A 27,343-nucleotide genomic window follows, 5' to 3' on the forward strand; every position below is an offset into this window, starting at 1 on the left:
TCTTGTATTTCTCATTTTGAAATGCGAAGAGAAAGTTAGAAGGTCTGAGCTTGTGTACATAACAAATTGAATATATGTACCTAAATGTAGATCTATTTTAGTTTAAAATAAAAGTTTTAAAAATGCCAACATTGCTACCTTTACATAGATAGGTATGAAAATAAGTATTTTTACAAATTATTGTATGAGTGTGTGATGCAAGAAGAAAAAGCTTTCTTTTGCGTTAGATAATCTGAAATACATTGTTTTTACCTAATGGGTTAAAAAATAAAATGAAAGAAGATATTTATCTTATTAACAATATGTTTTTGCTCAAAAAAAAAAAAAAAAAAAAAACTCCTAACAAGGAAATATTTACTCAAAGAAGGCCATTTATGTAATTTTCAAAAATGAACAAACACAAAATAATTTTGTTTCCTATTCTTATTTAGACAGCATTTGAACAATTTAAAAATATTGACAGAATTAGTTGTATATATGATATATTATAATTAACGGATATTTTGTATTTTTTTTTAACTTATACAATAAATACGATATCCGATTTTCCAAAGCAAGACATAATATGATTTATATTGTGTTTAATGCACGAATGTACCGCAATCCGTCATCCTCACATAAACATTTAAAAAATGTCAACTTGATTCTAATCATATATTGAATATTTATGTATATTGGATCTGCTGTTTTGTATGTTTGTGCATTGTACAAGCTCCTCAGGGATGTCCGCAGGAATATAAATATCTTGGTTTTTTTAATTTTTTCGAGAAAGAATCAAAAAATTAAAATTTTTGATTTTTTTTTTTTTGAATACAAAGGTGTTGACAAAATATTTCAAAAAATTAAATTAAAAATCCATAGCTGTTCACAAAAAATTATATTTTTTGGAAAAAAAATTCAAAAATGGAAATATTCATTTTTTTCGGAAAAAATTTCAAAAATGGAAATATTAATTTTTTTTGGGAAAAATTACAAAATTTCATTGCAACTTCCTAAAAGTTAGTTCTTTTCGAAAAAAATTTAAAAAATCAACAGCTATTCACAAAAAATTTCCTTAATTAAATTTTAAAAATATATGTTATCCCTATTTCCCCGTAAAACTTTACGGCTTTAAGAACGCACCTTATTCAGCCTTATAATTCTAAAAATTTAATAATCTTCGTTAAATGATGCCATCATCAATAAATCTCGAATACCAAGTACCCAATGTTTGTAAGAATGATATATATATTTTTTTAAATTATAAAATTGGTCAAATGAATAGAATTGTATTGTTGTTTAGAATTACAAAAATTACATTACTACAGAATTGAGTTTTCTCGAGTTATTTAAAACTGTATGAAAGATCTTAGAGTTGTTAATTGATGGGGAGAAGTCCCCTAGCTATATCGAATCAAAATATGAATTTAATACTGTCCATATATCACAGGATTGTTTTGTTCAGACCTAATGAAAGAGTAGTCATTTTTGATTTGCATGCATAAATTATCGCTTGAGTCTTTGTTATCAGCGCTTCCATTCTGAAGTAGTTTTCTTCTATTTTACGGAAAAAATATTTCATCATAGTCAAGGAAATATCATATAGCTACTAACTTTCTTCTGCCCAAACAAGAAACTTATAAATTCACAATATACTATTTTTACATGAAATATCCTACTGAAAGTAATCCTCTTTGATGTATACAAAATAGAATTTTATATGAATAAAAAACTTATAGTCATTTCACGTAATAAATTATTGTCTTTTATTTTAACGAAATAATAAGCTTATATAGAACGTTAAATTTTATCATCTAACAAATATTTTAATATATCTATTAATTTTATCCCAGATAACAAAATATAGATGAATTTTACTCAAATATTATTACTGTTCCTATGCATCACAGCAGAAACTATGTAAAAGTCTTATTTTTAAGGCCATCATGACTCTAGTTAGGCAACACAATATACATGGAGAGTCTACGTCTTTTCAGAAAATATATAGGTTAGTGTAAACAATCATCTTGTAGCAAGGAAAACTGTTTGACTTGATACAAGATTAAAGGTAATAATTAATTATTGGGCAAAAAGACTGTTTATTTGTGAAACTGTCTCATGTATTCATGAGCTAGTTCGTTTTCCAAGAGGAATCCATCTATTCATCTCCTTGCCTCTGTTTGCTTCTTTATTCGTACAGGATGAGGTTCGACTGCTATCATCATCATTTATTGTTTCACATGAGGACTGTAAAGAACCTCAACCCTCAAAGTATTCCTCTTCAATGAACAAAAGCTGACTCACGAAGAAATAGAAGAGCTCATATCGTTTTGCATAGTTATCAAAGTTGCTACAGTTACTTGGAAAAAGTAGATCCGTCTATTGATTACTCACTACTCCTTCAAAAAGTAACTTAGTTACTTTACTGACTACTTGATTTGCAAAGTAACTTCAGTAAAACTTCATGTTATTTTATTAGTTTAATTCCTCCTCAGCTGCCCCTCGCCCGGCAACATATAAATGAAAACGGGTTTTGGCAAACACACACTTTATAGAATTGCATTTTAAAGAGCAACATCAACCATGTCTTACTTCATCTACATAAAAATTATTTCCTTGCCAAAAATAAAAATAGAAAGACTTTCTTTCAAATTTAACATAAATACTTGTTTCTCATAAAAAAAATAACGAATATATTCACACTAATGGAAAAAATAACTTTGAAGTACTCGATTGAACCCAGTATTAGTACAGCAAAGAGTGGTTTTACAAAATGCTGTGTAAAACCACATATACATAAACATCTTGTAAAAAAAAATTAAAAAAAATAGTGCAGCGGGTGAGCAACCCAGTTGTTGATTTTCGTTAAAATGAGCTTTTCAAATTTCCTGTCTAAAGTATATTACTTTTAGGAGTGAGCACTAAGCCGCCTAGGAGGAGGACTTGATGGAGTTGGAGTATTATCCTTCCAGAAAACTTTCTTGATATTGCAAAACTGATGGAGATTCTGAAGGTTATATGTTGACCTCAGGTAGTCCATGACTCCCTTTTCTGTAGAGTAGGTCTCCTCACGCTCTGCCTCTAAATCGAAAAAGTCCATCTCACTTTGGCTGGAAGATGAAGTGGGCACACTGGCAGGGTTCTTTACTGCAAGAGCAGTTCTGTGGCATTCTTTTACTCAGAAGCTATTTTACTCGCTCCCTCTTACTTTAATCTCTCTACATCGAAGTTTGAATTTTGGACAACTGAGAGCTGCGAGAAGGGCATCTTTGTCCTCCAGCGGACCAGCAAAACGAGTCTGGAAGGCCTGAAAATATAAATAATATTTTTTATACTTACATGGCCGTCTAATAATTATGCCATTGAATTACATGCAAACCATGCCTAATTATCAATGTTATGGATTTCATTTTTTTAGGTTACTTATTGTCGTTATATTTTTTTAAATCTTTTTTGTAATGATAATGAATATATATAAAATAATACAATATAATAAAACATATGAAGAACGTTAAAATATGAGAGCGTTAGAGAGAAGAGCGTTAAAATATCTCATCACTTTATAAAATTATAATTTTGATAAAATTGTATCAACTGACTGCAAAGTATAAAATAATTCAAATTATATTTTTAACAGTAAAAACAATAAAAAAATGCATTTTCACAACAATAATCCTTCAAAAAAAGTTATTTTTACTCCTTTAATCCCTTTTTATTTAATATTCAAAGAATTGTTTACAATAAACATTGTTTTTTTGGGACAACTATCTGCATTATATTATAAAATGGTTTTACAAATTTTAAAGATTGAGCTTTTTTGATGTTGGAGAAAAAATCCATATAGTAACCATCCCGTTTTGTAACTGTTGCAGGGGGTGGTCTGGAATGGCTGTAGTCTCGAAAAATTAAGAATTTTTTGCTTTTTAAGAGTAAATTGTACTTGATTTTTTAAATGTTTTTCCAAAAAAAATTAATTTTCTGTGAATAGCTATAGATTATTGAAATTATTCTCCAAAAAATTTAATTTTGAAATTTTTTTCCAAAAATTTGATTTCAAATATTAAATTTTTTCGAAAAAAATTAAAATAATCCATTGTTATTTTCAAAAAATAAAAATTTTTCGAAAAATATTTTAAACCCCACGTGAAAGTTAAATATTTATAAAAGGCAACGAACACAACTACACAACGGGGCATTTATACAACTACAGCCAATTCTAAAACCTAATGTTTACATTAAAAGATTTCATCAAGATGTAATGGTAAAGGAAAAACACTATGAGGGAAGATGGGATGTGCATATGCTCGTAGACTATTGCTGGAGCATAAAAATAGATTAGTGATTAGATAGATAGTAAGGTTGAACATACAATAAAATGTAGTAAAATATATAATTTTTACCTTAAATTATGAAATAAAAATATATATGTATATTAAAGTATTAATGTTCACAGATTTGTAATTCGTGCATTCATTACTGCTATAATTAAACAATTAATTTTGTCTTTAAATGTCATTTTTATCATTTTTAAACGTTCCCTTCATATGCTTAGAATAATAGAAAATATGACCTAAACAGGGGCTATTTGTAGTGTTTTGCATTGTCCATTGATTTAATTATTCTTCTTTAATTCTCGAGAAAAAAACATCTTAGTATAATTTGTGTTTCCTCATGAACATATATGTAAATCCGGTGTGTTTTTTAGCCGGCACGTTAATTTGTAATTGGTAGCACAAAGAATGAATTTTATTTTCCTTAGCATTTTTCATTATTATTTAATTCCTGAGTAGTGAACATCCTTTCCTAAATAGATACATTTATATTCAAAACTTGATTGAATATTCGTGTCTCCACATAAAAGACGGAGCATAATCCTGAGAATGTGTTGTGGAGTTATAATTGTAAGTCATTTTTGGACTCAGAGTAGAATTGGGGATCGACATCGAAGTAATTCTAGCAAATATCCTTGTTTATATCCTTTTTTCATTCCTCTATTGTCACAGCTGATTGTAGCTGAGGAACATTATTTTTTATCTCCTCCATAACATTCTTCAAAGTGTTAGGGTTACCATGTTGATTTTCAGTTTCTTTTTTTTGAACATGTCCCTTCCACACTGGATTTTCAGCTTTGCTCATGAATGACAGAGAGGTAAGTCCTTGTCAGACTCAAGGTATAATTGAGGATCGATATTTGAGTTGTTTCTGCCTATATATGGAGCTAGATACGGAGTGGGATTTTTGTTTATTTCCTTCCTCTAATAGCTCCTTGCAGCTAATCTAATCAAATGTCATGACAGCTAAACTGCTCTCCTCCAAAACATTATTCAAATTGTCAAAGTTACAATGTCAATTTTGGGTATATTTTCATTAACAAACCGGTAAGTCATTTTTTACTTATTCCTAAAGTAACTATTCAAAAGTAAATATTGTCTATGAATTTTAACATGATTATTTCGTGTTGATTTTTAAATAAAGTATGAATTTATTTTCTTTTCTTTATTGATTTCAATATATATATATGCAGTCAAAATTGTTAAACATGATGGATAAAATCCAAAGTTTTTACTTTGTCATTGAAATAAAAGTTTTTTTGACGATTTTAATTTATTAATGCAAAACAAACAACAACAACCAAAGGATTTGCATTATATATAAAAGTTACGTGTATGTATAGCATTTAAATAAATAAATGTTTTATAAATCTAAAAAATAATTATCTGGCTTTCCAGGTTATTTCATATACGAACAAAAATGGAAGTAATCTCAGCTTCCGTCCTTTCACTCAATGCAAAGCAGCATTCAAAACCTCTACGAGAACATAATTCGGAAAGAGGTTTAAAAAATGAGAATTTACTTACTTATTTGGATATTTTCCATATCTTCCGTTGGAGGACAAACAAATGAGGAACACAATTGTAAGTTGAGTTGAAAGATCGAGATTTATGCATCCATAGTACATTAATAAATATTAGCATCACTAAATGCCATTGTATCACGGATAACCGAGGTTAATTCCGAATGCTCCATTTTTATTGTGAATTTCTCATTTGAAAATTTAAAGATGAACAAAGTACTTCAAAATCTTCAAGAGGAGTTTAGGTAAACAGTATTTGCTTTTTGCACATAATTTCATCTTCTCATGCCCTTTATCTTCGAAAGAGTTGTAAATTATCAAAGCAGCATTAGTTCATGGATTAATTCCTTAGAAATGCTGCGTTTAAAATCCTGCGTTCAAAATCTAGTTTTTGGACCGAAAGATTATATCGTGTCTTTTTTCAGAGAGGTAAATTCAAACTTTAAATAGGAATTGAAAGTGGATAATTACATTATTTATATACCTAGGTGTGGGACCGCTCTCTGACAAATGATCCCTACCAATACTTTGTATTTGTCAACTCCTTATCAGATGTGCATGGAATTGAAGCCTTGATGGATATACTTCATATTGCAATAGTAATTTTGCCTTCATCAAATGTACAAGTAATTGATTCAAAGTTGTAATAGGTACTTATGCTTTTGAAAGTAACGCCTTTTAATATTCATAGAGTATTGTCAATGTATATCAAATCAATCCATATGCTGCTGAAAAGTTTGTATTGGTGAATATTTGGTCAAATAAGAGATCCGGTATAATTTTTAGAAATTCATAATTTTTTAACCAAAGTTCGACTTTGTTTTCCTAGATTTTATGAAGAAATTTGAATTCCACGATAATAATATGAATTTGATGGGCTACTATTTAAAGGTGGCTTATATGATGCACCCACCTTTTCTGTTCCAAATATCTCCAAATATTGTAGACGGATTTGAAAAAAAAATTGTGGATGGTGTGCGAGAAAGCTTAGGTTTTAACACCAAGTACATATTTCTATAAACAAGTGTAATTGATAATGTATGGTATCATTATTTAAATTATAGATTGATAAAGAGCATTGACAACAAATGGGGGGAAAATGAATCAAAATGGAAGTTGGAACGGGCTCATTGGAATGGCTCAAAGAAAAGTAAGGACTAATCCAAGCATTTCTAGGATAAATAATACAATTTCATTCTTTAAAAACAAACAAACAGGAAGCAGACGTTGCCATTGGAACATTAACACGACAATTTCAGCGTGAAGTGGCAATTGACTTTACCTTGGGTTATTCAGAGTCATACCTTACATTTATTACGCACATTCCACAAGAACTTCCCAAATGGCATTCACTTCTTTGGCCTTTTGGAGTAAATATATCCCCATATAATAATTATAGTGGATATTTAATCTAATTAATTATTGTTTTATTAGAAATATTTATGGTTTTTGGGCTTGATTACTATGGTATTGTTCTTATTATGTTTCGTTACAATTCTTTATGTCCATGAGGGAAACAAGATTCAAATGTCTTTAGCCTTCATAAATATTTGGGGTTCTTTTTTTAAACAAGGTAAAAACTTTATAAAGTATCTATTTTTAAAATGGAAAAGTTAAGAACAGATTGTAAAAATGACAATGGGTTGTGTTTTGTGTAATAATTTAAGGGGATTTAATGAAAGTTACTTTTTATTTGGAAATGGAGTGAGAGAAGTAACAAAAGTATTTTGTAGGTATAGTTCATCCCAAGAGGACATCATTAAGAATAATTCTCGGAACTTGGTTCCTATGCTCATTTTGTATTGTTGCATGTAAGTACATTAATTCCCAGTATAGGATAATTAATTAATTATGATTTTACTCTACATTTTAAGCATATGGTGGGAGTTTGGTCTCATTTCTAACTCGTACGAATATGGAGAAGCCCATTGATACATTAAAAGAACTAGCAAACAGTGATTTGAACCTTTTGATTTTAAATGGAACGTTTTTTACATCTTTATTTGAGGTCTCAATATTATTTAGAAAAATATAATTCAGGAATAAAAGGATATACCTATTATATGATTGTAGGGTTCAAAAGATGCAACTTACGAAAGTATTGGAAGGAAATGGAGAGAGGCATATGAGAGGGGATATACATGTGCGAATCATATGAATTGCTTAAAAACCGTTAATGAAAATAAGAAGTAGGTTATTCATTCAATCAAAGGATTTTAATAAATGTAGTCTTTTTAGATATGCATATATCATGGATGGAGACTTTTTTAATCAGTTTTACCTTCAGGCACATGATTTACAATTTATTTACAAATCAAAATCAAAGTTTTACACCTCAGCATATGCAATCGTGTTGAGGAAGAATTTTCCTATTTTAAAGCATTTCAATCAAAAGTATGGAAGTAATTCTATTCAAAAATTACGAAAAGTTTTTTATATAATATATATTCTAGAATACAAATGTTTCTGGAAATGGGCTTCATAAACAAATGGAAGGAGGATTTTTCTCAAGTATATATAAACGTTGTGAATAACAAAGATAAAAAAACAAGAGTTCAAGGATCAATAGTGTACACGAATATACGTCCTCCCATTTCTATGGATCACTTACAAGGGATTTTTCTTATAGCAAGTATTGGATTTGGAATGAGTTTAATGGTATTTACAGGAGAAAAATTATTTTATTAGATTATTTAGAAATGTCTAAGTACTTAAAATTGTTAATTTGCAAAATAATAATCAAATATAATATTATGGTAAAAGAATAATGTCAAATTATTATTAGTTCATTTCTATTTAATCAAATAATTACAAGTTTGGGTCTTCAAAACAAGTCTAGTTCCAAACATAAAGTATTCTGAATGAATTTTTGGGTGCAAGCTATAAATTTGGCTGCACGTCATACTATCTCTTTTAACTTAAATTGGGTCATTACGTTAGAAAAAAGTTGGAACTAAATTATTGTGATCTTTCAATAATTTGGAAATAACTTCGCAAAGCGAAGAACATATTATTGGATTAGGAGGAGAGGGATCTCAACTTTTTCGAGATATTCGGAAAATTAGCACTTTTGAAGTGGATAAAAGGTCTCAGTATGAGGAGGAGGTTGTGAATTTGTCTCTTATGGTGTATCTCGTAGTTGATTCGTGGACTATGGGAGGAAGGCTGGAGAAGATCATTATGAAAGGTTTTTTCTTATTACTATGATGATTGAATTTCAACTCTTCACTTACGTGTTTTCGATGTCAAGATAGAAATAGAAAGTATGGCGTGTGGGCGAACATAGACAATGAAACCAGCTTTATTTCTCCAACTGCAACCTCGTTTTCAAAAAACGTTAAAAATTGAACAAAATGTATGGCAGCAATGTAAAGCCTTGGCGGGGTAATGTGTTTTCGGCCCATAGTTATATACTTAGTGGCAAAACGAAGATTATGTGATTAATATTAGACCGTAGTTGTGCTCTACACAACAACTATGTGTCCACTAAGGGCGTTGAGTATACACATGGGACGGAGCAGACAAAATAAACAAATACATTAGTCTTCATTACAAAAATATCTACGTGCACAAATATAATCATAGAATTTTTTTTTAAATTTTAATATTGTAAATTTTTTTCGTTAAATTAGATGATGACATGTAATAAATAAACAAATATGGATTACTGAGAAAAAAAATCTGAGAAATAATATGAATATAAATATTTCTTTTAGTAAATAATATTAGACTTATGTCTTTTTTACCTATACTAAGAAATATTTACAATGCAGCATTCAATTTTGTTATTTTTCTTTGATCAGTGGATCTGAGGATAGGCGACCTCAAAGATGATTCTAATTTTTGGACACTGATCCTGTAGAAAAGTATTTTATCCTGATAGTTTTTGAAAGAATCAGATTTTTTGTTTTCAGGATGAATTTACCACTTTATTACTTGCTAAGACATATACATTGACGTTACGCACCACTCTTCAATAACCATTTAAGAAAACTGCTTTCCATGTGAAGAATGTACTCGTGTAAAAATGTTATTAATTTTGACAACTGTCCTACATATTCGTTGAAACAACATTTTTTATTTTGAAATCTGGTTTCATAATTTCTAAAATTATATTTCTTTCTCGATTAACTGAAGTCTAATTGTATCTAATCACGTTAAAATGTAGCATTCCTAAGAAAATACTTCTTTATTTCCTCTGTCAACTAAAGTATAAATGCAATAGATATTAAATTTAATTAAATTCAACATATTCAATACCGCACATTTTTTACTTTTATAAGGAGAAGAAATGACAAACCCATTGAATTCGGGAGAACATTGCTGATACTGAGAAAATTTAATAATTATGGAAATCTCAAGCAACTTTTTTATCTCGAATTTCATGTAAAAAAAGGATATCCACAATTTTAGGGTGATACATATTTTACTCCTTATTTGGAACCTCCTACTTCTGAAAATAGAGAAATAGACTTAGTGGACATGAATCTAATTTCATCAACAATAGAAGATGAAACTTCTTAAAATGATATTTATTTTTTTGCATTAGTTACGTTATCCTTAGAAAATAATAATTGTATGTATTACAGATATTTCTCCTGATGTAAAACATCTAAAGGAAATAAATAGCAACATACAAATCCAACTTGGAGTCTATGAAGCAGAAATAAAAGAATTAAAGAAGAAGTTGAAGGAGAAAAAATGTCAAAATTTGGGACGCAGAATCAAAGTTTAATTCAAACCATATAACATTTTTAAGTTGCAAGTCTTCACATTCCAAAATCCGCCTTTAAACTCAATAACTGAAGTAATTCCATTAATTAAGTCGTCTATAAATGTCGCCAAATGTCATAGATTTTTATTTTTTACTGTATCTAAGTATGATAGTATAAGAATGCACATACATTTACGAATGTAAACTACGATTATCAGAGAAAATAGAATAGCTTCTTCAACTTTGGGAAGACGAAGAATGTGTATGTGAAATTAAGTAAGTTAAAGAAATTATTATTATGGTAATTATTCCATTTTTTTATAATAATTAAGCTCAATAAAATTATTTTTTTAGTACTCATTTATTGTATTAAGTTATTTTTGGACCATTTGGTATCCGTCACAAGGGGGCGCTGAAATCTTGTGACGTAACTCTTCTTATAAGGCTCTGTACTCAATGAAACACATTCTCACGCTCATTGTTTTATATTTTTGTCAGTAATTTTTCGTATGGATTTAAAGTACTTCACATTGAGTGGATATTTGAGTTAGATAATATGTTTAACGTTACTGGTTCAAATCAATGTTAATAGTATTTCTTTTGATCTTGGCTGCAATGTATATTTTCAATGTCGCCTACATATTTAGTTAAAAAAAAACACACCTTTATTTTTATGAAAAGTACACGAATCATAAATACAAAGGTTCAATCATTTCTAATTATAAAATGACAAACAATATCTCAAAGAGATATTACGGTAAATTAGAGGCATGAAATTCAAATTTCAGGGATGAATTGAAATACCCCAGAGAGTGTTAACTGTAGTTTAAAAACTGTTTTATCTATTTGACTTCATTTGGCCCAGTATTGTCTTAAAAATATAATTTCTTAATTCTATAAATGTGGCAGTGAATTTTAGATACTTTAAGTACAATATCTACAAAGGATTAATCAGAATTATTTGTTCTTTGAAATTAAGTATTATTTATTGGAAAATGTTCCATTTTGAGAAAAATTATTCCAGCATTCCTTAAGGTTGACGTGCAACAAGTATGCAATTTTATTAGAATGACTCAGTACTATTAAGAGTTGGTCATAACTTATATATATATTTTTTAATAATTAATTATGACTTCATTCATCTATGTTTATAAATGGGATTCAGAGAAGATCGATATGATTGAATCACAGTGGGCATAGCTATTCTACTTCTATGAAAATAAAATATTATAATTTTTAGTCGGCTATTAATGTTTTAACTTGAGTTGAAACATTTTTTTTATGATTCCCATAGACTTTTAAGACAAAAAAAAAAGCTTTGGTGCCCCAGACATAAATGAAAGCGTTCCGTTTTTCTACATTCAATTTAATTTGGCAATTTCATTTGGAGTATCCGACTTCTGTGTGCATCAAAAACTATAGAGCTTCATTTAACGAGCGCGCTAGTGTATGTATGTATGTATACAGTAAACTGTACAATCCTTATAAATTATTATATAACATTCTATAATTTAACCTCAGTAAAACCCTAAACAACCTGAATTTATATATAAATCCCAACCTAGGAGGGAACCCCCTCTTGTCTTTGCCCCAGCCTCCTAAAAGGCACCTGCTGAATATATTCTACCTCCAACTTGTTTATTAAACCTCCGTAGGGTAAAAGTAATAAATACAACAAAAAATATTATTATTAATGGACAAGAGTTAGCTAGTAAACTCAGTAAGCTGATATTAAAAAAAGAAGAAAATATTAATTCTTTTAATATACTTTTATGTAACCTCCCTATACTCCAGTTATTATTGAAACCCTGAACAGGATGAAAATAATGGCTGAACGATAATTGCTGAAAGAAAAAAGAAAAATTGAACGGAACGCTTACAAGCCTGATATTTACTTATAAGTTATAATATCATTTCATATCTACTAATAGCAGAGGGGGGTAATTTATGAAAATGAGCAAATTAAATTTTAGCCTACTTTTCGGATGCAAAATGATCTTTTAAGCACAACAGGGAGAAAAAAAAATACGCATTCATGGGTGAAAAAATAATTTTGGGGGTAAGGGGTGGAGGTTGGGAGGAATTTATTTTTTTTTATTTCAAAGTGCTTAAAAAATTATTTTGCATCCGAAAAGTTGGGATAAAATTCAATTAGATATTAACAAAAAAAAAACCTCCCCCACCCCACCCATCAGTACTAAGATTGAATTTGGTTCTTCATATCGGAACATAAATCTTTAACCAACAAATTCAACCCCTTTTAGAGATTTTATTCAAAAAGTGGTTAAGTTTGCTTAAAAACTGAAAAAGATTTTAGTCTTGATCATTAAGATCAATTACTTATATCTCTGTGGCGATAACATAAAAGTAAGCTGGGATACTTTTCCTCAATATTGCGACAGCATGATAAACGTATCTGTTGATATAAGTACTATCATTTATATTTAAAAAAAATATATATTTATATAAAAAAAATGATAAAGTTCTTAGGAGCCTTTATGGTTAACTGAACCTGATAAAAATTGGTTATTTGGTAACACAGATCATAAAAGATACTGAGACGGCATGACGTGAAAATTATTATTATTGAAGAGTGTATAAGGATTCATGTTGCAAGATTAACGAAAGATTAAGAAAGGAATTAACTTGTTAAGAATATGTCCTAACAACCGAAATTGATTATATTGATCATATCAAAATTGGATTTTAAGTTCAAATACCACACTATCAAATTGACTGAACTTGTATATAATATGTTCATGTAAAAATTTAAACAAATATAAATCATATTAATAACTTGTAAGACAGTTTTTAGTGGTTTAATATTGTATTTGACTCTTTAAATATTTCTCTTTGGTTTTTTATTGAAGTAAAAAAACTTATAATGTGTTTTTCTCTATTTCATCAAAAAAAAAAATCCCAACTTGCTATAATGCTATCGCCACACATTAATAAATTTAACTCAATCGATGAATTTAATTGTATTTAATAGCTTTGACGTCACACTCCATCGACAAAGGGGGAAAAAAGGAAAACAAGGTGAGCAAAAGAGTCAGTGATATAGTCAATGCCATCAGAATAAAGAGTAATGCAATGAGAGGCTGTTAGTATTGTTGCTCCTGTTGATTGTTGTTCATATTGTTAAATATCTTATATTCCAAATATTTTTTTTAATACCTGGTGCAATTATTTACTACATACAACTAATAAGTTATTAGTTATATTAGTAATGTGTCATTAGCAGCAACTACATATAGCTATAAATTAAATATATATTTATAGTCTCTAGAGTCAAATGACTCAATAATAATTATGTAGTCTATAAAACATATTGTCAAAAAAATGTGTGTTGGAGTCAGGAGCCGGGTATTATTGGTCACAACTCCGCAGCCCTGTTATATACCTAGTTTAGAGATGTGATCTTGTTCATATATTATTTGAATTTTATATAATATATTTCTAGTAGAGCAGAATCCCCGTTGAATGAAGATCTGAATTTAATTTATTTAAATTGAAGACAATAAAAGGATTATTTTTATCTTGAGGAATAATTAAAGGTTTAATAGAATTTGCAATTCTTGGTCTTTTAACTAGAATCCTTGTGTTAAATAATTAATATTGCTTTTTAAATAAGAATTTTTTAAACTATATTGACTAACTGATTAATCATATGATTTATAAAAAAATATTTTGAAATTGTATAAAATATTATACATTTTGAAAAATTCTAGACCTATGAAGTGCATCTTTTCCAATGTTACACCTAATTAACAAGTATTTTACAACTTTCTTGGAACAAAGGATCAGATATTTTTTGAAATCAAATGTACCAATGTAAGGTAGTGTCAACACCTTTTGAAATTTCCAGGGCATGTGTCGATAAATTTCCGAATATTTTATTCATATATATATTAGTTAGGACTTCAATGAGTTTTTTATGGACATCGATGCTGGAAAGTGAGTCAATGTATGTCCTAAATATCCCCTCGCAAAAGGAAAAGTAGACGGCACTATTAGGTCATTCCATGGATTGTCAGTGCAATAATCCTTATATGATATTAAATTTGAATTAGAGGAAGGATCCTCTTCCCTGTTAAACAGTGCTGCATTACATAAACCCCATTTCATATTTTTTTGTAGGGTGAAGACTCAATATCCTCCGATATATGAAATTGTGGCGACGCAAAATCTACAGACAGACAATAAAAATCCTTTAAGATGAAGGGACTTGCTAAGTGAATCTTCATCTTGATTAGCAATCACAAAGCGTGTGTCACTGACGTCTTTTTGTTCATAACTAGCAACTATTTGTTGGTATTATAATGTTAGAAATTACCAATAACAAGGTATCATCTTGTACAAAAATACTGTTTATACTATGTATTATCTCCATTCCAGCCTGCATAGAATCTTTTTTTTAAATAATTCAAATTAAAAATATGATTTACATAAAAGTAAACAACACTATATTTATTATTATTACATGAATGTAAAACGAAATTGTTGAGCACTAGGATTATAGCACTAACCATTTATCTACCAAATTGTAGCAAAAAGATGTTCAAGGTGATCTTGTTGTAATTTATGGGAGCAAATATTCTCCAATTTTGTATGCCCAGATTTCATGAGATGCTTCAGAGAATAGATACAGGAGATTAGACCTAGCAGATCAATGCCAACGCCTGGAATTAATAACTATCATACCATCCACTCCTCTCAAGCACATCATCCATATTAATGAACCTATGAAGTATTTCTTCTGCGCGTGATATATTAGTCGGAGATAATCCTGCCTTTAGGTCAACCCCATATTTGGAGCGGCTGTTCATTATATCTAGAATTTTGTCATCTAGCTCCAAAAATTCAGCTATCACTAGAACCACCTCACTTTCAATCCAGAAATTAAATTATCATGGGCCCACTTTAATTACCTGGCAACTGAATCTGACATTAACTGGACAGCGATCACAAATAGTGATTATGGTGGAATTTGTGTAAGGATGAGGAAATATTGCTGTCATGTTTTTAATATTCTGAAAATATTATAAATATTTCGATAAGCATTTGCTACTTAAATTTTCAACAATTTACTCATGGTTGAAGATTGCAGCAAAGTGCATTGAATGCTGATATATAATATCTTGCGCCATCCATGTTTCTTATCATACCCCCTGATTCAAAACTAAAGGTAATTGCTTGGCGTATAATTCCCGGAAGAATTTTTGATTGGATTCCCTTAATAAGGAAGTATGCAACAGGTATTTTCCAAAAGCTTTTTAAAACAACAAGCATGGCCATCAAACATTCATTCGCTTCTATTTCTTACCAACTACAGCTTTGTCCTCAATAATCAACGTAACCGAAACACTACCCTATTTTGCTGTCAAATTTGATTCAAATTTGCTTTATTGGCATCCCATCCAAACATATACTGGCTTCTTGAAAATTTGGGTACACACTCACACGTTTCAATTGTTCGAATGCAGGGACTTGAACCCCAGGGTAGCAATCTATGTTCCCAACATGCCTCTGAATGGACTATTGATTTAGAAGATTCAGAAATCGAGAAACTCATTTGAACGCATTTTGACTGTAGTAATGTAGAGTTATTGCGAAATCCTTAACTTCTTGAGAAAAATGAGTATTTTTGCTCATACTCTCTGCAAATTAATTAATTGCCCGTAATGAACATACGTAAAGTGGTCTTCAAGAACAGAAATACTTTGTGGAGTGAACAACTCTTTCTCACAGATTGCATCTAGAATTTAGTTCAACTTAAATGTAGCAGTAACTAACTTCAACTTTGCCTGACGAAGTTCCCTATCTTTTTTTTTCTTCATTTTTTTTGTCAAAATAATGGATTTTGTCTAATGGTGATTGCAAATTATCATATTTGATTTTCGCTAAATTAATATAAGATGGAAATGTATATGCATGGTCTATGCTTATTATTCGATTGTAATCGATCTCATTTTCAGTTTCCATTGGAATAATGAGAATATTACTACTAACGGAATTATCCTTATCCTCAGTTTGGCAAATGAAAGTCGACGCTTTATCCCCCTCGGTGTTGATTATTAGTATTTGAACAGTCATTAATTTTTGTAGGAATGCTGTTGTATTTTAGTTTCGTTATGGTTCTCACAGATTCTTCATTTGGTTGTTTAAATAGTCATCTAAATATGCGTAATTGACATACCTTGTATTTCAAGTTACCTTGCTAATTACTAACTTTCAAGTTACAAATATTGCAATTTGCAAATATTAAATGTTATTTATAAACCATATTTATATGAGTATAAGGATACATATAACAGTAAATTTTTTAAGTTATAAGCATACCACAGTTGACGTAATCTTACGCAACACAAGTACTTGCAAACAGTCAATACTTCTGTTAGCCCTAGGACAAATAACAAATTTTATAAGTCCCAGACGATAATAGATACATTAAATCTAATGACGTCACAATATGTGCCAGACTGTATTTATCGTAGACTCACTTGAAAAGTTCCGAAAAACATACCTGATCATATTGTCGTGAGTCAACTATAAATGACATATTTGTTCCATTATGGAATTTATGTTGAAATTTGAGGAATGGGATGAGTTACTCGAGCCTATAATTATATTGCCTATAATTCAGGGCCTTCCAATAATTAATTTGACTCGAATTGGCCTCGTTATGACCTTCTGAATATAATTGGTCTTATTCGTGACACCAAATATTTGTTCATAATTATTTAAACGGAGTTGTAAAAATAAAGAGAGTTTATCCGATCTATCTTTACTCCCAGAGGAACAATATTATTATTATCTCTTCATTATACCGGGTCGTCGAAAAAAATTAACCCATTTGTAGCATCTATGTTTATTTACTTATATATACATCACAATTCATATATATAAATATGGAATAGATTTGTATACTTATGATTACCATTTTTAATCAATATAGCTTCTCTCAGCGGTGATGCCTCGCTCAAGGCGAGGTCCGAAGGTGGTGCTAGTTTTCTGAAGGTACTGGGCGATCATGTTGGTACAAGAATATTATTACTCCCCTTTTCTTCTTTTTACCTACATATGGGGGGGATGAAGGAAAAAGTTTTTCTTTTCTTCCGTTGAAAAGAGTAGAATTCAATGTGTGAGCCTTAAATGTTTTATGATAAATTTGATGACAACACTAAGGTATTTTATATAAAGAAGATGCTTTTTATTTTAATTAAAAATTTATTCATTCCATAATTAGATAAGATTTAAATCTACGTACCTTTATTAAAACTAATGTCAACAGATATATCAACTTAGGCTTTATCCGCCGTGGCCTTGAGGGAATTCACGTTGAGGTTACAAACATTACAGACTTTGCATCTATATGCGGCTAGATAATGCAATACAGTGGATTAGGGGTAGGACTATAGGGGCCCATAGTCATTAGTCCATTAATCAACGTTATTGAGGAATTTCTTGCTGAGAAAGTATTGTACGGCTTTAGCTGTGTGAGCGAGGGCTCTTTCTTGCTGGAAAATGACGGACCCCTCCCTGGAAAATTTCTGGGCCACAAGACTACCTTTTACTTGATGATGTCGAGGTAATCGTCAGATTTAAGGGAATATCTGGTGGGGAACCAGATTGGTTTCATCTTATTTCCGTTGCAAACGACGAGGCCCTTCATTATCACGGACGCAAGTTTCTTTGTGGGAATCATGTACCTGTTAGAGCTATCCAGGGTTATGTCGGGGAAACTCAATACCCGATCATTTTTTGATAAAAATTATTCCACGTATTATGATCAGATTAACGAAAATAAATACTTAAAGTTAAAAAAATAAATCCACAAATTATGTAAAAACAGCTAATTCCAATTCACTATTTAATTAATATGAAAAAGCATTTAATTTTCTTTCTAATCACACCAATATTATTGAATACTTCAGTATTTCAAAAACTTTTATGTGTTATTTATAGAACCCATTTAATAAACAAGGGAAGCTGTATAAAATCATTAAAAGGCGACGATCAAACATCTCAAACCATGCATGGAATGATAAAATAAAATAATTATTATATATAAATCTAAAAAATAACAATATTATAAAATTATACAAGATGTTAAAAATGTAGTAGGAGTCGGTCAACCGTACAACTTGTCTGTCTATTCCAAACCCGACTTACGAATACAGGAGAAACATATGTAATTTTTTTATAATTATTTTTTTATTTACTAAATACCTGAATAATGTTTTGAAAAGAAAGTAACTTAGACACCCCAAAAATTATAAAGTTATCTGGGGTATAGTTTTGCAATACAAGCTATATGTTAAAGACATTATCGTATTGCTTCTCTAAAGTTACATTTTCCTCAATTAGTAAGACTTCCTGGAAAGATTTACAAACTTTAAAGATTTAAAACTTTATAACTTGAGGATCCATCAATTCCACTCGAAATTGAGTTATATATATTATACCACGGCGTTATCTCGTTAATACAAAAATACCCTACGTATTTTTTTGTCAGCTTTCGATTTCCCCTTCTCCCTTGAACTATAACTATTTCACAAATTATTCTTTTTTATAAATACACAAGTAATGACTAATAAGTTATACTTATTGTAAACATATGCTCCGTTTCCAAAGGAATAGGAAGACAATTTCTTGTTGATCATTTGTCGTTTATATAGTATATATATTGGTCATTTTATTATTTTTATGAAGAAATTTCGGCTATTTCTTCATAGAAATAGTATAATAACTTATCATAACTACTCTTTTAATAAAATATTACTAAGCAATATTATAATACAGTATCGAATAAAATACTGAGTAGATTTTAATAGTATGTAACTTTTTTTTATGGCGAAGAAATAATATGACATTGATAGTTTGGAAGTAGTAAGAGATATATAACAGTTGGTAGGATTTACTTATTTGGCTAACTACCAAATGATCTCGGGCCTTTTTTCTGTTTCTTTTTGGAGGAAAGGTTACCTCATAAAATAAAGACAAAATGATACATTCGGAATATAGAACTCATTGATATACCTCTATACCAAATACTGTTGTGTTATTATTGTCCAGTGTTTTATTATAGAGTAAGTAATACAGTCTAATAATTTCATTATCCTTGGTTATTTAGAGATGCCTAAATCGTCAGAATTGGTCATTTTATTATTTTTGTGAAATTTTGGCTATGATACATAAGAACTAATTTTCGGCCTTTTTCGGATTAATTTTGGAGAAAAGTTTGGGATATACAATTAAATAGTAAAAAATCATTCAAAAAAAAAGGAATAATGTGCAATGAAATATGTGATATATTCATCATTATGATCATTGAGTTTTTATAAGTAGTTCCCTTAAGTGTTTTTTTTCCTCCACCTACAGGTAGTTCCGCTACACAATGAACTTTCAATTTTCGCTTCAACTGTTAGTTTATTTCCTTTACAAGCATGAATTGTCTTTCAAGTAGGGTTTCAGTTGTTTAATTGGTGTACAGAGAGAATCATCGACTTACATAGGTCATATATTTGTTTTGTCCATAAGAAACTTGCAACGCAGTCTGGTTGACGTTAGCTGACAACTTTTTTGATTCCGTCACAACGGATCTAAGTTCAGTGTTTTTTCATACTGATAAGTGTTAATTAATAATTAACAATAAATACCAGAAGCCAATGGCGGATAAAAAAGTTCTGAACTGCATGGAAATACATTTAATTCATTGTTATTTGGATGGATCTTTCGAACTGAATGTATCAAAATTATATTACGATTCATTGATTAATTCCGTTTTATTTTGGACTTAAAATGCTATTTTGCTATTGAAATTCTTATCGGGCGAGTAGAGACTTCAAAATCATTCCTATTATTAGTTAAATGACTATTATTGGTCAGTATTACTAACTATTCCATACTATATAAAAGTAAAAATTACAAGGTAAAAGAGGCTTACTAAAGGCACCATATTCGATTATGTTAGCAAAATACTTACATTGAACTCTATTTTTATTACATTCAAGATAAATGCCAAATTAAGATCTTATTTTAATTCGATGTTTTTCAAATGAGCACTTCATATTTAGTGCATAGTATCCACTTATTCTTAATATATTATTGATTTTTTTCGCTATAATATATTTATTTGAAAGTGTATGTTCTGAATCATTATTTTTAAATTGATTTTAGTACTTTAATCATCGGAGCGTTAAAATTTATACTAATATAATTGTCTGATAAGAAAATGAAATACTATTATATGATAGAGTATATTATACTAGTAAAGGGCTACTCGGCGTTGCTCGGACTAAGGAGGAAGAAGAAAATCATAAAATTAATTGAGAAAATTAAAAAAACATTCAGAAAATACTTCTATATACTAATAATTATAATATAAATGTTTCGTTGTTGTCGAAAAAGATCCCAATAATTCTAATTCTCTTGGATTCTTCACACTATATCAATCCGGTTAAGTAAGGTAATGTACTAAGTCTCATCATTGCAACCCCCCCAAAAAAAAAAAAAAAAAATAATAATAATACTAAATTACTCTTATTACTGCCTCTTGTAACCTTAGTAGTATAACGATAGATAATTATGAATATAAAAAACTTATTATTTTTTTAATTTATATTTTTTGAATTAACAAAAAAAAAAAAAACATGACTTCTTTTAATAATCATTCCCTCTTTTAAAGTAATAAATTCAAATATCATCCTATTATAAAAATATTGAAGGAGTTTATTTTAAAAGGGTTTCAAATTTGTTCTAGGGTTCAAAATTATAGTAGTCATCCTAATAAATTTACGCGGGTATTTAAATACTCCTACGTCCTTAATGGGTTTAAGTTCAGTATAAACTTGCGTTCGAGTCTAACATAATTTTAGCATAAAATTAAGTTAGAGACACAATATAAAATTCCAGCATTTAAAGTTTGAAACAGATCGCTAAAAAAAGAAAAAGAACACAATAATACGTATTTGTGGCAATACGATACCTCATCCACTTCTCCCTTAAGTTTATCAAAGGATTCATCATTACCTCTTTCTCAATACCTGAATCTTCCCCACCCACCCTATGAAGCCGTTTGGAGACCAAAAACATGGGAGGAGTTGATTTTTTCACTCAAGTGCAATATAACAGGGGTTGTGTGGGCCGATACATGTTTTTTATCTCCTAATTGCAAAGATCCTATTGGCTGTGACAAAGTTTTCTGGATGAATGTTTAGGAAGGGCCTACCTGTCCTCTCAAGGTAATTCCAGAATATTTTATTAATATGTTCCTGTTCTTGAAGTGGGTATTAAAATTGACTGGTTTATCATTCCCTAAAAATAAAAGAGGCCGAGACAAGAATAAGCTCCATGAGAAAGACATCCCCTTCCAATAAGACTCATCTTTGAGTAAAGTCGATAAAAGTTATTCAGGCCATCTGGTTATGGAGTAGCTTGATATAAATGGAGAACCTATTCTCAAAAACAGTATATGACTTCAATAAAACAACATTTACCATGTAAAAAATAATTTATTAGCATTATATAGACTAATGAAGACCAATAATAATACATTCAAGGTTCCAGTCTAAAAAAAAATATAGAGATACAAGTTTCAGGCAATATTTTAACAAATTTTCTCTCAAATGTTTCATTTTTTTTCTTTATTCAGGTTAATACAAAGTACTTTTCACGGACCCCTATAAATTGGAGAAGGGAAATGTTTAAAATATATTTCCCACGGTCATTACAAATTTTTCACTGGGTATAGAGTACTCTTTAAAGTAACTTCTTTCATGAGTTCTGAAAGTGTTTGCAATCAAAATATTAGAAGCAAAAAGGAAAGAACTGGGACTCTGGAGCTACGACCTGACTAGATATCACTATTAGATTTAAGACAGATCTTAGATCCGAAGAACCCAGGTAAGATATAAGTAATCTTTTATTTTTCTGAAGATATCCGAGATCCAAACCAGATTCGAGTAATCGATCTTAAAATATCCAACGAAATTTCAGAATATTTTAAAGCCTTAATAGCTTATTTTAGTTAAAAAACTGATAATATTTATATCAATTTATCTTGTTTAGTGCTTGGAGCCTCATCTATATCAACAATTATATATATATATTTTTTTTTTTTTTGGGGGGGATTTATTTTTCAAGAAAAAATCCAGAAATTAATATTTTTCATCCCTGTTATTTATTGAAAATAATTTTTTGCTCTGCTGCTTAATTAGTCAAATGAAAATTGTTTTTCAGAAAAAAACCAAATTCCAGTTTTTTTAGGGGGGCACCAGCACAACCCCTGCCTACCGCTGTATGGTTATTTCTACAACAATAACTAATAATTATGTTCTAATGGTTGGGTTATTTATTGTTTCGGCATTTTTAAGCAGTAAATACAATGAAAAAAAAGAAGATTTTTAGTGCTTATAATTTTTTGGAAGAAACAAAAATAAAAATCCAAGGATGGTAGTCGAAAAAAATAATTTATGTAACCTTACTTTGAATCTTATTTATTTCCCGAATTTTCCGGTAAATTACTTCTAAAATTTAAGACAATTATCTTTTCTAATTCTTGTATCAGATCTGGACCTAAAAGTTCTCGACCTGTGAACAAATCTATATCCAAGTGTTAGTACTACTTGAAATGGCCCTTTTAAATTTATATTTAGCAAAAATTTAAATTAATTATTAACTAAAAACCCTTATTTACCATTACTTATTGCTCCTACTCCCTTTAGGACTAGGGTTGGAACTCCTACACTTTTTTTAGCTTTAGAGTTTGGCTACTGTTGTCAACTTGAACGTTTTTTTAAAGGTGTGATAATTATTCCTCCATTCTTGAGAAGATAATAGCCAAGCATTAAGTGTAAATACAATTTCGATTTAATTTATTAGTAGGAAGTTGAAATGAGCTAAAAATGGAGGAAGAATCCCGTGATAAGAGGACAGAGGAGTCTTCCACCTCTTCACTAGAGGTAATCAATGCCATCAAGACCATTTCAGAGGAGAAAACGGATAAATTACTCGCAGAAGGGGAGAAAGCCACTCCCACTGTCTACATTTCGGCAACAGAATTGCACATGCGACAATCGCAGATAATTCAAATCACGACAGGGTCCAAGGAGCTGGACAAACTTCTCAAAGGAGGAATCGAAACTGGATCCATCACAGAGCTCTTTGGAGAGTTTAAAACTGGAAAATCTGAGCTTTGCTACACTTTGGCCGTCACTTGCCAATTGCCTATTACTCAAGGAGGTGCGGAAGGGAAGTGTATTTACATTGACACAGATGGAACATTCCGTCCAGAACGATTACTGGCTGTGGCTAAGCGATACAATCTCTCTGGAAGAGACGTTCTGGACAATGTGGCCTACGCTCGAGCTTACAACACGGATGATCAATATCAATTGCTCATTACAGCTTCTGCCATGGCTGCGGGGTCAAACTACGCACTTATAATTGTGGACAATTCCACATCACTTTATAGAACAAACTACTCGGGCAGAGGGGAATACTCCTCTCGAAAAATGGATTTAGTTCGATTTTTATGTATACTGCACCGTTTGGCGGATGCATTGGGAGTAGGTATTGTTATAACAAATGGAGTGGTTGGTCAGATCGGTGGAGCTGCTACGTTCTCTACTGATTCCCAAAAACCTATTGGGGATTGTATCATGGCTCATACATCATCTACTAGGCTCTATCTCAGAAAGGGAAGAGGTAAAGAGAGAATTTGCAAAATCTACAGTTCTCCACGTCTTGCAGAAGAGGAGGCCATCTTTACTATCACTGCTGAAGGTATTGGAGATTTCAAAGAAGAATAATGCTTGTCTATTGATACATTTATACGAGCTTATCTTAAGTTTGGTATTTATAAACAAATTATATATTTAATTATTGTATTCCACGTTATACTTGGTAATTGAATTCCAATAAATTATATTTAAAGAAGTGTAAATACAAATATATGTGCTTACAAATGAGGGGGGAAAGTAACAATGAGGAGCTTTTTGGGAATATAATTGAGGATTAAAAAGGGTCAAATTCCTACATATGTTCTTGCTTGATATTGAGACGTGCTTATGTTTCTTTGTGCTCTTACATCTATTAACATGTTATAATTTCCAAATTGTGAAAATATGGTTCCACAATTTTTGTTTTTAAGAAGATAATAATATTTTGAAATTAATCCCTTTAAGAATCAAAGATTCTTAAACGAGGCCTTCTATGTAAAGTGTTCCAACTTATTGTTAATTTTTGACGGGGTCATAACCGATTTTGATAATTTTTGGAAAGGGTGTTGATCACAAAATAAAAAACAAAAACTCTTATGTCTAAAATTTTACATTTAAGCGAGAAAGTGGGTCAGTTTGGATGCCCTTTCAGAGGGATTCTCGAACTTCAGTGTAACATTATTCACCTCAAGTTCAATTGATTTTAAAAATGTTTGATTTAAAATACTCTCAAAGTCAACTGCTATAATTTAACTATTGTCAAAACAATACAATGAAAACACTATTACAAAATAGTTAAAATGACGCCGCATTATTCACAATTATGTTTTCATGCTACATTTTTACTTTTTACATAAATACGCACGAACGTTTTCCATACATCTAAGTTTTAAAAATCCTGTTATTTTAAATAGAATCACACCCTGACCAAAAAATACCAAAATTGCTGATGATGAAATCGTGATAGTGAGTACACTTCACCTTGAATACCCAAACTATGATTCTTGTGTTTAATTATCATTTTAAATCGATTTTCAACATAAGCTATTTATTCAAAATATAATCAAAATTTTCATAAATCTTTAAAAAGTTCCTGCACAAGATGTTAAATAAGGAAGAATTGATAACACAGGCATTTGGTCCAATCAGTATTAATCTAAGAAGTGTTAATATTTTGAATGTAACAAGTCCAATGATCCAAGTATATTTTTTTTTTTGGTATTTCATTATTTTTAATAATTATGCTTCTTTGATAATTGATTTACAACTTATTGTCTAAGAGAAAACCAAACATGCTTTTTGTTTATAAAACAGTCCTCGTACGTCCGCCTGCCCCTGTATGGCTATGGCTATTGGCTAATAATAACACTTGGACAAGTTACAACAACATTTTTGCAACATAAAACATAAAAACGGATCTTTTTATCATGAATTGACAAAAAAGTACTTTTTCAAGTGTTTTTATTTGTCATCCTCAGGCATCGCTTCATATTTAATTAGTGATGGGAAAAATTAAAAATACAAATCCCGGAGCCGATTTTTTAATCGTTTAAAATACCATTGTTATCGTGGGCGTACACAAGGTTATATCATAGGGGGGAGGGGCTATGATATAACTTTGGCTTGGCTTGGCTTTTGGTAGTTGCTTGATTATTATTATTATTTTTTTTTTAATTTGAGTAGTTAAATTTTTTGGGAAAAATTTCGAATATATTTAAAAAAAAAATTGACTATAAAATTGATTTTCAAATAAATTACAAAAATCCATATCTATAAAGAAAAAGTTAAATTTTTCAAATATAAATTTTTTCCAAAGAAAAAAAAATCCAATATTGCATTTTTGGAAAAACTTCGTTATTTACATATAATTAAATTTTTAGAAAAAAAGTTGAAAAAATAAATTGAACTATCTCGTAAACAGCAAAAATTCCATAAATTAGGGAGAGGGAGGGGTATTTTTTTCTTAACATTGAATTGTAATAATTAGTTGAATAAAAGTAATAAATAAGAATCAGAATCGCAAATTAAACATGATTTTCTCGATATCGAATCCAAAAAAAAAAAACCGAAATAGTTTTTTTACAAGATAATACGCATAAAATACACTACAATATATTTAAATTTAAAGCATATAGCAATCAGGATCTTCAAGTATTTAAAATATAATATTAAAATTTTAACTTTACCACCAAGATTCGTGTTTCATAAGTTTCATCAAGTAACTTCAAGTATCGTCGGTGAACCGGATGAACTGGCGTTGCCTCATGGATCTGCCCCTCGGGCTGTAGTTTGGTTATCCCTGATATAGAAAACAACACATCATCAAATCTTTAACGTTACTGATCTTTACTCTTATAATATAGAGAGCTATAGCTACATACGCTACTTCTTGCATTAACATAGACAATGTTAGAACTCTCAATGTGCATTTGTTTATTTCCCTAGCGGTGAAAAAAAGCAATATCTGTTGAATGTTGTGAGCTGAATACAGAATACTCATTTTACAATTTGGAATTACTTATAGCTAATAAGAATTAAAATGGCGGGTCGTTTTGATCTTATTTGGCAAGATGGTCATCCTTGATAAATGCAAAATAAGATAATGGGTTAATACGGAATAGTTAAGGCCATAGTAACCATTAATACTTATATAGTTATGATATACGTGGATATGAGATGTATGAGGATATGGAGTTTATATATATACTTTATTTTACACGCGGAGAATACAGAAAACGACTCTCATATTAATATATTATTATACACAAAATACACACGGAACATTTATACATAGGTCACCAAACCTGTAGCTATGAATATATTTAACATCCCCTTTTCCCCCCAGGACAATGATTACAAAATACAAATCTAAGTTATATGAAATGAAATTCGCTTGTTCCTTTCTGTTGAATCCAAACGGATGAATCTCCTATTACGATGCCAAAGACGACCATTTTTCATACGCATGAGATATCGCCTTTGAGATTCCTGTGTTTCAATTGTACCTAGATGGGTCCATCTTTTGGTTATATGATCTTGTATCCGAACCGATTCACCGATCTTCAATACGGA

The 27,343-nt window shown here is 30.0% G+C and overlaps 1 protein-coding gene, 1 long non-coding RNA gene and 1 pseudogene across 3 annotated transcripts; 2 read left to right on the top strand and 1 right to left on the bottom strand.

Moving 5' to 3' along the window:
- Positions 1–1,721: 1,721 nt before the first annotated feature.
- Positions 1,722–26,684, bottom strand: LOC139905167 (uncharacterized). Its single transcript, XR_011779703.1, has 2 exons — positions 26,458–26,684; positions 1,722–3,286 (listed from the first exon to the last, which is right to left on the bottom strand). It is a non-coding gene; the product is annotated as an uncharacterized lncRNA (long non-coding RNA).
- Positions 4,296–8,595, top strand: LOC121117000 (probable glutamate receptor). Of its 2 annotated transcripts, none has more exons than XM_040711326.2 (13): positions 4,296–5,894; positions 5,952–6,262; positions 6,322–6,459; positions 6,525–6,606; positions 6,663–6,824; positions 6,898–6,983; positions 7,051–7,203; positions 7,268–7,406; positions 7,567–7,644; positions 7,708–7,841; positions 7,907–8,022; positions 8,072–8,227; positions 8,287–8,595. In XM_040711326.2, the coding sequence occupies exons 6-13, from the start codon at positions 6,933–6,935 to the stop codon at positions 8,519–8,521; spliced, it is 1,062 nt and encodes a 353-aa protein (XP_040567260.2). In that variant the 5' UTR covers positions 4,296–5,894; positions 5,952–6,262; positions 6,322–6,459; positions 6,525–6,606; positions 6,663–6,824; positions 6,898–6,932; the 3' UTR covers positions 8,522–8,595. The 2 variants fall into 2 exon arrangements, with proteins under 2 accessions (XP_040567260.2, XP_071743802.1); XM_071887701.1 differs by having other exon boundaries at positions 5,699–5,894; positions 5,952–6,078; positions 6,139–6,262; positions 6,525–6,824.
- LOC121116999 (DNA repair protein RAD51 homolog 1 pseudogene) lies at positions 22,263–24,495 on the top strand (annotated as a pseudogene).
- Positions 26,685–27,343: the final 659 nt, after the last annotated feature.

The sequence above is a fragment of the Lepeophtheirus salmonis genome, chromosome 4 (assembly GCF_016086655.4).
Source record: "Lepeophtheirus salmonis chromosome 4, UVic_Lsal_1.4, whole genome shotgun sequence".
NCBI classification, from domain to species: Eukaryota; Metazoa; Arthropoda; class Copepoda; order Siphonostomatoida; family Caligidae; genus Lepeophtheirus; species Lepeophtheirus salmonis.